This window comes from Astatotilapia calliptera, chromosome 12 (genome assembly GCF_964374335.1).
Source record: "Astatotilapia calliptera chromosome 12, fAstCal68.1, whole genome shotgun sequence".
Lineage (NCBI taxonomy): Eukaryota > Metazoa > Chordata > Actinopteri > Cichliformes > Cichlidae > Astatotilapia > Astatotilapia calliptera.
This window is the reverse complement of record NC_137433.1, coordinates 19,678,763-19,690,159: the sequence shown is the minus strand read 5'-3', so window position 1 is coordinate 19,690,159 and position 11,397 is coordinate 19,678,763. Positions and strand designations below refer to the sequence as shown.

The 11,397-nt window shown below is 39.6% G+C and overlaps 1 protein-coding gene across 5 annotated transcripts; it reads right to left on the bottom strand.

Moving 5' to 3' along the window:
* Window positions 1-13: 13 nt before the first annotated feature.
* On the bottom strand, window positions 14-10,167 carry poc5 (POC5 centriolar protein homolog (Chlamydomonas)). 5 transcript variants are annotated; one of them, XM_080309153.1, is made up of 13 exons: window positions 10,090-10,167; window positions 8,817-8,900; window positions 8,168-8,309; window positions 7,321-7,431; window positions 6,991-7,190; window positions 5,995-6,171; window positions 5,425-5,529; window positions 4,848-5,027; window positions 2,990-3,173; window positions 1,707-1,840; window positions 1,283-1,384; window positions 974-1,144; window positions 14-274 (listed from the first exon to the last, which is right to left on the bottom strand). In XM_080309153.1, the coding sequence occupies exons 1-13, from the start codon at window positions 10,165-10,167 to the stop codon at window positions 140-142; spliced, it is 1,803 nt and encodes a 600-aa protein (XP_080165279.1). In that variant the 3' UTR covers window positions 14-139. The 5 variants fall into 5 exon arrangements, with proteins under 5 accessions (XP_080165279.1, XP_026041880.2, XP_026041882.2 ...); XM_026186095.2 differs by lacking the exon at window positions 10,090-10,167 and adding an exon at window positions 9,481-9,619; XM_026186097.2 differs by lacking the exon at window positions 10,090-10,167 and adding an exon at window positions 9,549-9,607.
* Window positions 10,168-11,397: the final 1,230 nt, after the last annotated feature.

Genomic DNA, 11,397 nt, shown 5'->3' with positions numbered 1-11,397 from the left:
ATATATATATATATATATATATATATATATATATATATATATATATATATATATCCTTCATATCAAGACAGAAAATTCCATCAATTTGGATTTTTGCATAGCTGGTCTTAAGGAAGATCTTTGACATATGTGCGTGTCATCAGTCAACTACTTTGATGGAGTGTGTGTGACAGGTGCTGCTGTGCGTTCTGGAGGAGGCTCTGCCTGCAGTGGACATGTGGCCCTTTTGGGAGGAGCTTGGAAATTTAGCAGCTGTGGCTTGCCCAATGGTGAGCTAAAAGAAAGCAAAAAACAAACAAACAAAAAAAAAAGTTTAAATTGCTTTTCTAATTTACATAAACAAAGTTGCATTTGAACAACATGAAAAATAAAGGGTACCTTTATAAAGTTAAGTGATTTTGCTTATAGAAAAACAAAAATCAAACAGCACAAAAATATTAAAGTCTGTTGTTTTAATTCCTATGATGTAGGCATCTTCTCATGCACCCCTGGACTGCTTCCAGCATACCTGATTTTATTTTTTTAAGATCAGTCCGATTATCACCATTTGCACTGGGAACTGAGATTTCCCCACTGACCAAAAAAAACACCCAAAACATCAACTTTTGTTTCAAGGTGACAGAATTTTTATTGGTGATAAGAGTTTGGGTAAAACCCAAAGACCAAACTGCAGTTTCCAGTATAAAACTTTGGTGCTCTGGTGAGTCCTCGAGAGTCAGATTATCAATGCAGACATCAACTATAAGGTCCTGGAGAAACCAGCTGATGTGAAAAATAATACAAATTTAAGTGTAGGGTTTAAGTGCAAAGTCACTTGAAAACCCTAGAGGGAGCAGTCTAAAAGCAAGAGCTGTGCTAGATGTGGTCCGAGATACGCAACAACATGACCTTGAAGCTAAAACTGTGCAAAGATTCATAAGTATATGACTGCAAGACTCATAAAGGAACAGTATCGATGCATCACATCACATACCTGCGTAACAGGATGATGCCGTTCGACTACCACAGAGCTCATGGGTGGAGCCACTCCCATCACCTGCAGGCTGCTACGTCCCACCTTACTGATCTCATGGCGCGCAGTGACACGAGCCGTTACAGTCTTTGAGGATTTTTGTTGACTTGCTGTGACGACACGAGTACCTACCTAAAACAAGCAATATTTTTAGTGTTATATACAAATGTGATTTTTGATGAAGAGCTTTAGATGGCACAGTACAGACAACAAAGCAGGACATAGATTCAGCTGCTGTTGGTAGTTTGTCTCTATATGTCTGACACTAACCTTTTTGTGGGAACTTGCAATTCCCCCAAGAGGGAGTGAGCTGTGCACCACTGTAGTGGGAGGGAGTGCTTCTTCTTGGGACATGGGGGCACCAGAGCCCATCTACAAATAAAGGCAACAAGTGAACACAGGATCAGGATTTGGGATTTAGAGGAAGTTAGTCATAGTGCATCTAATTTAAACAAAAAGTATAACAAAGGAAATTCAAGACTGCTCTACAAATTTTTCTTTTTTAGGGCAATCACATGATTTATATGTGAAGCCAGAATTGTCTGCGACATAAAGTAATAAATAATCAAAAGAACAAAATGATCCACGTGAAAGGACATGCTTAACATTCAATAAATAAATTTCAAGAACCATGAGTGATTTGGAAAGACACTGTACTATGGTGTGTTTTCATTATAAATTAACAGTGACTTGCCACATCATCTGCTTCACTGTGCGACGGGCCTGGGTGGTCAAAATGGACTGGACTGAACTGTGTGGAAGAGGTGGCATATGGCTGGAGCTGAGCCATGGCAGAGGAGCCACGCTCATCCTCACGAGGCAGAGGAACTACGACACAAAAAGAAACCTTCATTGAGTCATTAGGACTCAGTAATAACTCATTTTTATTGTAGTTACACAAAAATCCCCCTTTAAACTGGAAATCCTGAGTTTGTATTTGAATTGGAATATTTCAATGATCTCTTGCTTGTCAGATGACACATAAAGTACCCATTTTAAACCACAGGTGTAGCAGGAGCTGGGGATTCATAACTTCTGCAAAAGTCCTATAAAGTATAAAATATATAAATATGTGCAGTTTAAAAAAAAATCCAAAGGGAAAAAAAAAAGTGCTCATTTTTAAAGCAACAGGAAAGGGTAATCAATTAACCGCCCTGGCTGACAGCATCGTATTAACATACATTTCAGTTTGGAAGACTCATTAAACCTGAAAGCAGATGGATGAGCAGATGCCCATGCTAGGCTTCATTTCTACATGCTAAAGATAGTAAGATCCAAGTCCAGCAGCCATGGTATCAACAAAAAACAAAAACAGATTCAGACAACAAATCTGACGACAGGTGGTGTAAATATAATGATGAGATATTTTTCCCAACTCATGCCAGTGGGACATCTTGGTGATAATCATATGATGCTAGTATTTTAAACACCGCTGGTCCGAGTTTAAGGTTTTCTACTGAAGTGTCAGGTAATAGTCCAAAGCTCTTAATCCAATCTTCCCAGCATTTACATACAACTAACTAACATTCATTCATTCATTCATTACATGATTCTTAACATGGTTCAAAAGGGTTTTAAATTTTATCAACCAATTTTTCATTGCCACATTAAGCTTGCCAACCTGTGCAAAGTACCTTTTGCGCAGTGCTGAGCATATTCACAGATTTAACTTCATTAAATGAGGCTTTCAAGTAAAGTGCAAAGACCCCATTCCCTCCTCTCAATCATAAATCTTAACAAACGTCAATAGCACATGGCTGCACTCTATTGGAAAAATGCTGTTTCCATCTTGTCTTTTTGTTTCAATCTCCAAAACTGCGCTAAATCAATACACCGCAGAGGCAAGGCCCACGATGCAACCACGGTACATTGTATAGAGCATCAGTCTATATATCATCCTAGCAGTACATGCTTTAGTGTGCTACATTTCTACGAAGATAAATGTTTTTCTCCACAGGCCACAAATTTACTACAAACCATGCTGATCATGAGCTGGAGGTTGTTCTGCTCGTCCTTCTGTAGAGTGAAACATGCTGAGCGCCTCCATGTTGAGAGCACATACACCCCTCATGAAGGCTTTCTTCATGGATTCTTCATATCGCTCTCGCTCTAATCGTAGTCTCTGAATCTCCGCCTGTGCCCGCTCTATAGCCTCACAGTGCTGTGCACACAGGTAGCAAAGGATAGAAAGAATTGTCGAATTATCTTTCTATATAATTATTTTTTAAAAAGAAGAAAAACACAAGATGTGCATTAAAAAAAAAAACAAAAAAAACCTGATTTATTATGTTACAGCCTAATAAAAACACGAAAACATGAAGCCCTATGTAGGATGTATTTTTGGTTTCACCATCGGCACGGGCTCTACAGTGATTTGGAGAGCACACAGAAGTAATTCACAGTAATTAAGGTGGTAGAGTGGGTTCAGTGTTGGGGAGTAATGGAATACATGCACCAGCGTTATGTATTTAAAATACAAAACATGAGTAACTGTAATCCATTACAGTTACTGTTTAAAAAGGTGATATTGAAATAAATGGATTACACGGCGGTCTTTTCTTGTTTCATATGTTAGGCTATGCTCTCTATTTTTGGTAATTCCACGCTGGTGGAAACCCAAAGAAAACACGCATTAAGAGGCTCCAATGCCTGTGTCTCAATCTCGTGGCCCATGTCACCTCTACTTGTGGCCCGCATAACGAGGTGAAGAAATATTTTTTAAAATTATTCACAAAAATGATTTAATATGAAGGCAATAGGCAGAGTGTTACAGTCATCGCCCTAAAGAATGTAGCCTCATGGGCAGTGTAGTCCGTGCTGCAGGGAGAATGGACCGCCATACCCGTTATGTGTCTGTGAGCGCGAGGGAGGGAGAAAAAGAGTTGAAAAGTACGAGTTGCAACCGACCCGAAACGGGAGCTGGAAGCATGCAAATATAATAATAACCACTGCAGCCAAAAAGAGTGCCTGACGGACCCAGTTGTGAGCTATTAAGACTCGACTGTACACTGTGTTCGTGTTTTCCTCCGAAACAATAAGTTCCGCTGGAGCAGCCTTTCAACGCCTTTCTCTGTCTCTCGCTAGAAACGTTGACTCAGACAACAAAGTAAAGCTAGTTTTCGGCTACGAGCCCGACACGGAACCCGACATATTAGCCAGAGGTCCCTTTACTACGGTTCGGAGCCACAGACCTGTTTTAGATACACACAAAATAGTTTTCTATACGAGATCGCTGCAAAAAGTGCAGCCTTACCTACTGTCCACCCTACTGTTACTCATTTTATAATAAGATTTAAAAATCTAGTTGGTATTGGTATTTCAGTAACAGTAATAAATCACACAGTAATAGTACATTCATGTAGTTGTAAAAAGCATGATAATATTATTAAGTTATCCAAAGTATTCAGAATACGTTACTGTCATTGAGTAACGTAACGGAATACATTACAAAATACGCTTTTGGGGCATGTATTCTGTAATCTGTAGTGGAATACATTTTAAAAGTAACCTTCCCAACACTGAGTGGGTTATATAATGATCTGAAAGTTGATGGTTCAATCCCCTACTCAGCAGAACCTGATGCATCCGTGTAAGTGTTTGAATGTCAGGACGAAAGTGTTTAGGCATAGAAAAAACTGCTTGTATGAATGTGTCTGTAAGAGTGAATGTGGCTTGTAGTAAGATAGCACTCAGTGCTCAAACAGAGCTGAAAACCAGTCCATTTACCATGATATACTAACAAAAGTGGGATGCTCATTTACTTAAATGCAGAGAGTTTCAGTTTAAAGTGAGCATTACAGCCTCATCTTAGACACACTGTCCCACATGTACTGACCTCTGCTAGCTTAGCCTCATACTCCACAGACATCTGGGAGCAGACCTCTTCAGCCCTTGAACGGCAAGCTCTCTCCACCTTGACTTTCCAGTGTTTCTGGATCAGAGACTGCCAGGCAAACCACACCTTCTTCTTCAGCTGCAAATTGTAGTGCTGCTGTGCCACCTGAGAAGAACGAGCCTGGCGGGGAACCACAGGGCTGTGATTTGTAATATTTACAAGGCAATAATTACGTCTATAAGTCACTCCTGTGCAGCTGCATTCGTTCTCGTCATGAATTTTATGTCGTGGTTTATACAAAAATATGAATTGGTCATTTTTAAGGAATGGCATTACCCGATGAGTTAAGTAAATCACCAACACTTGTATGAAAGTTCAGATTGAAAAAACAGCAACAGTGGGGGGGGGGGAAGCACAAAATTTAGTAAACCAGTAGTTTGGACGTAGCAAAAATCTCTGTTACTCTGACAATTTAAAGGTAGAGATGGGTTTTACTATTTTATGAGCATTTCTAATGTCACAAGCAACTTCTAAAATATCATGTCAAAAGGTTTTGAAATCTTCTTAAACACCATACCTCTTCTTTGGCCTCGATGTGCTGGAGTCTCCAGTGGGTGAAGGCCCTCATCTTCTCAAGCTTTTCTTTCTGTCTGTCCAGTACTTGGCTCAGGTTCCCGATAACCTGAAAGAGTCCACAAAACAAGCCCATTGGTTTAAAAAAAAAGGAAGGAAGTAGAGTGCTTCTTGAATTTTTAATTTTTTTTTAAATTTTTGTTTGTTTTTACACAGGCATGCAAGGCATAATGTGCAAATTAATTAATAAAGACGTATATAGGGGCCTAACAAAACACTGATATGAGGACCTTAAATGTAAAAGTCTTTTTTTTGCCTTTCATTGCACTAAATATAATATTTTTGCACTCTAGTCTCCTAGAGACACGAGACATTAGTTGATGTCAGCTTGGAGTCCATGATTTTGTAATGGGTGTTTTTACAGTTTTTTCGTGTTTTGTTGACAAAAAACAAAAAAAACAAACAAAAAACAACAACAGGTGATTAAATAAATGACAAATTATTCTGCAAATTACCTGATAACAAACAGCTAAATGATTTACTAGATAAAGCAAATAAACAGACGTGTAGTCACCTCATCTTTCCTTTGGTTGGAGGTTTCATAGGTTTGTAATAGCTGTTTAAGGCTATCTAGCTCTGACTTCAGGCCAGCTGTCTGGGCTGCATGCCTCTCCCTCTCCTTCATCATCTCCAGCTTGTGTTGCTCAACGAAGGCCAACTTCCACTTCCGTAGCTCCGTCAGCACATTTGACTAATTAGGGAATAGAGGGTTGGGCTGTCACAATGTGTTCATTACTCTACTTTAGCAAACATGAGCATCTGTACAAATATCTGTAGTTGCTTTTAAATTACATGAACAGGTGTGCCAGACAGATGCAACTGCACAACACAGAAATCTTGAAGAATTCATCTCTAAGTTTTCTTTTGCTGGACTCAGTTCTTGACATCTGAAGTCCAGCAAACTTAAGCCAGATTTATGCTACTGCACAGAGTGTAAGAGTTTTCCACCAGAGATGTATTATTTTACAGTTCTGATGTGTAGTTCCAGGTTTAGAAGAACTTTCAAACCCCTCCCTCAACACACGAGTGTACTATTTAACCCACATCTCCTTCTCCTTCTGGCTGGTACTGCTTTTTTCTTAGATTAAGCTTTGCACAGCTTAGCAGGTGATTGGCTGTCATCTGCTCTCCATGAATGAGCTGTACAAAATCAGAGGAAAAGGGCAGGATGGACACCCACATGGAGACACCCATTTCCTTTAGAATAATGTCTCCAGGAAACACAGTTAAAAGGTCAACGGTTCCATGAAGAGCAGCGAGGTGTCATCCTTTTCAAAAAGTCATCCTGAGGCTCAGACACATTCCCTCTATATAATCTCTAATCTGACCACAGGCATAGTATAACTTTCTAATGACAATGGCAGAGAAAGAAGAGTGTGAAAAATATCATTATGATCAAAAATGCCAGAAACTATCTATGCATCAATGCTGTTTGCTGCTATGTAAAAGCCCACAGGAGAAACCGAGCAGCTGTGAAGGACAGTTGTACACTGTGTGGAAGCAGACTAACCTTCAGGTTGTTGCTCCACGTGTCCAGAATGTTCTCCATCTTGTTTATGTTCTCCTCTGAAATAAACATCTCTGTCACAACAAACTCAAAGGGTTCTGGGGTATCTGGCCTGGACCTCTCAGATGCCACCTGTAACCTCTCTGAGGGATTATCTGAGAGCAGTGACGCCCTGCTAGACAAATGACCTGCCATCTTCTCAGCTGGAGTGGGAAAAAAAAAAAAGCACAACCGCAGACAGACAGGCAGACTATGGCTGAGAATATGAAACAGTATTATGACAGTTACACATAATAAGTATTTTGTTTCTCTGAAATTTTACAATTATTTTACCACGAGAGGCTCTTGAGTGTGTCGAGTGTGGCCCAACAATCAAGGGGGAGGCCTGTGACGATCTCAGGCTCCTGCTAGAGTGCCGCCCATCCTTAGCTTCAATGGCAGAATCTGAAAGAAGATACAGGAGTTACAGTGAGCAGGTAGAGGAATAGATAAATGTGGCTAAAGATAGATTAAAATGATTGATTTAAAAAATGTAATCCAAAAAAGTCAGAAAACAAAAAACAGCTTAAGAGCAGAAAATGTGAAGGTGAGAGTGGTAAATAAGATGAGTGTGGCTCCTTGTCCAAGAAAGCATTTATGTCAATATCTTAATTAAATTCTGCAGGGAGGGAGAAGAGAAAGCCTGCACTCTAAAGAGCAGTACGGGCAGAGTGCCAGGAGATCATTACCAATTGGCCCGTCTGCTTTCTACATCCTCGTGCACTACTCCGTGACAGTTAAAGCACTAAACCTCAGATGAGAGTCACAACAGGGGAGGAAACTGATGGAGTGTTTAAGATGTGGGTATTGCAGGGGAAAGAGATAGGGGGTACAATGTGACAGACTGATATCTAGCCTTTTACACTGGTTTAAAAGATGAAAATATAAAGCTGATGAATACACACACACATTTTCTCCATATTTTGATGCCAAATCCTTTCTGACAGACGATCATTTGATGCAGACAGTGTCTGGAAGGGCTCATATTCAGTTTCAGTCAGCCAGTCCCGGTGAACTGTGTGTCTGTTTTGTTTTGTTGCCTCTTTTTCTAAGCTCTCTAGACTAAGATGACCTAGATGACTGTGAACCTACACAGACATGTGTATGAAAGTGTTCTTGATACAGGAGGAAGCCACCATACCTGGTACACGTTGAAACTTTGTGCCATCTTTATTTCCACCCGCTGCAGACAGATGCGAGGTGCTCTGCTGCTTCAACTGAACGCCAAGCGCGTCAAATTTAGGGGTGATAACAGCATAACGGAGGAGCTCCTCATACTCATCCTGTTAATTGATAAACAATAACAAAGAACAAGGTGGTCAAATATCAATTGAAGCATATTACAGTTTGTATTTTTCTGTGTATTGTTTCAAGTCAGTTTATTTTGGTTACAACATTTTAGTGTGACTCTTCTATTTTGACACCTAGTTATGCTAAGACCATGTTATGTAAAGCTTTGCTCAACCTAACAGAGTCCATTTGGACTTGCAACACAGCAAAACTACTTTCACACAAGGTTCTAGTTCAAGCAAGCTGATATCACACACGATTTTGGTTGGCAGACTAATTCAAATGGTTGGACTCAGACAACAGCAAACTGAATCACCAATCGTGTAAAATGTTGAATTTAATATCCAAACCTTTTCAGAGCAGCTTCTAGACAATCTGTCCTTTTACCATTTAATACAAAAACAAAATAGATGAGTATTTCCTTTTAATAAATAATAGTTTTCCAGTGGTGGAAACATGGTTCCATAGAATTATGAGTGTAAATAAAAGCACATTTTCACCTGAAGCTCAGAGGACACGGAGCTGCCCCGGTCCGAGTCTTTGGGGAGAACAGGACTGGTTGGTTCTTCTTCGTCTGAGGACATCTAAACACAGAGATATACAGTGTCATAGTGCTAGTTTAATAACACAGCATGAGCTATCAATAACTGGCCATACGGACGGGACCTACTTTGGTATGTTACTATATAGTATTTATTTTAATTTCAGCTATGGCCACCACCGTTATCTTTGGCAGCTATTGATAGTCGTTGGTACTCTTTTGTTTGTTTTGCAAACCGTACATGGACATAAAACATATTCGGATGCGTTTGATTTATAAAAGAAACTTTAATACTTATTTCAAGCTACAGCTGAAGCCTTCTGTTTAAGTTTCTTTAGCCCAAACGCTAGTTTCTACATTACAAACTAATGAAGGTACACACAGAGTAAACAGAAAACTTCCTCATGCACAAAGAAATCCACGAATATGCTTATCTGTACGCTTAAAAAACTTTACATTTTTCTATATTTTACTCATTTACAGGCGCATTAATTGATCGAGTTAAACAAACATCGTTAGCTAAATAAATCAGAGCTAAAGCTAAAACAGAAATGGACAAGTGGAGACAGAAATACAGCTGCTCATAAAAAAAAAACTAAACTACTTGAAGTGAGTATATCTACCTCTGTAAGTAGCGCCGCTTTTCGGAAACTTAACTATTTTATATAACCATAAAAAGTACCACGCTTGCCCGTTTCACAAGTCGTCAGTTGAAAGGTGCTTGGGCTTGCTTTGCCGTTTCAAACAGCCTGGCTCTTAAACAACAGACTCTCTGATTGGCTACTCTTTTTAACTGGCCCTACTATGTCGCCTCTGATTGGTTAAACTATTCCTATGGCAACGATAAGCGGAACGAAGCTACTTGTCTTGTGTTTTAAATATGAAAGGTGTGCAAAACCTTTTACTGTGATTTTGGAAAATATTTTTTATTTACTTCACACTTATTTTAGCCTCCAGTGTCACAGTGCCGTAAGTATCAGGGTTTTAAACTAAAGGAATCATGGTGATAGAGGCAAATAGGACCTCTTCTTTTATAACAGGTTGAAAATTAATACTTGAAAGACCTACTTTAATTGCCCCTAGAAAGTTTCGGGTTTGCTCACTTTGCTAAAGTTACAAAAATGATTGGCTCATTTAAAGAGCAACATGGTTTCCATATTGTGTTTCAAATGCAGTCTGATGTTAGCTGAGATTATCTGATTAAGTTCATTTTCATGAGGAAGCAAACTCACCTGTCTTAGGAAGGTGTAGGTCATTGGGGAATACCACCACCCAGTGAACCTCCCTGTGGTCATTTCTCTATTGTTCATAAGCCCAAATGCAGATACAGACAAGGGTTCACAATCTGAATTGCAGCAGTGCCTTAACCACTTGAGGACTTATTAGTACTTAACAGTATTATGGCACATATGTGGGATAGGCCTTAACGGCTTGGCAATAGTAGCCTGGGACGGACTCCTGAGAGAGGAGACATATGGTACCTCTCAGCCATGGCAGAGCTGAAAGCAGCACTGTTGGACTAGAGCCTCCTCACCAGCTGGCTCAGAGTACTTCACTGTCCGAAGGTGTCCAGTCAGCATTGTTATAAGACCCGCAGCCTGACATTAAAAAAAAAAGAAAGAAGTAGTGACTTTGGTAATCTTCCCCTAAAACAACAGACTTAGAGGAATCGCACAGTTTTGGATGTAATACATTTTCAAATCAAATATACTGTACTTACTGGAAGCAAGACCTGGCACAGGCAACCCTCAGCACACACAGACACACACATTTTATTACATGTCTTGACAGCTGACGCAGGCTGTGAATTTGAACCAGAACTGTGAGGCGCAGAGGATAATCCTAGCTGCTCGGCGGGGAGTGGAGGTTTCCTGTTGAATGACAGGAAGCTGTAACTCCCCACAGATTACTTATTTCCATTTCGGAGCAGATGATTCACATGTTTTGAAAGGTTTCAGTGATGCGTTCATCGCAGTTTCTCTTTCGAGGTGATTTTTTTTTGTCATTCCAGCATGGTGTTGCTTTGCTTCTCTGGTTTTCTGTCATGCTGTGGTATATTCCTAATTTTCTGCACTTGTCTTTCTCTGTAGGAAGGTTAAAATGACAAGGACTGGCTAAGACTAGAAAATGACAGGATTTGCATAGAAAAAGCAAAATAAAAAGAAAGAAAGAAAAAAAAATCAAGGAGTTTTAGACCCTTGTGCCATCTTTTTGCAATGCACAATACAACACATGGCAGATAACTGTAGATGTGTTTAATACTGCCCAGGCTCTTCTTGTCTGCTACACGATTTCTTTGCCTTGAATGCCCGTAAATTGTATCTTGCATAAGATTAAATAAAGTTAAGTGTAGGTCTGACATCTAAATTAATCTAACTAACACAGAGCAGCAGTTAAAATCTAGGCAACTTATTTGAAACCATCTCCGTTCTTTGCAAAATGTTTTTCTTTTGCTGCAGAAAAAAAAGTGATAAACTACTGTTGATAAGTGGTTAGATTACACCCGGTATTACCACCTAAATGCTTTCTTTAGATCCCTT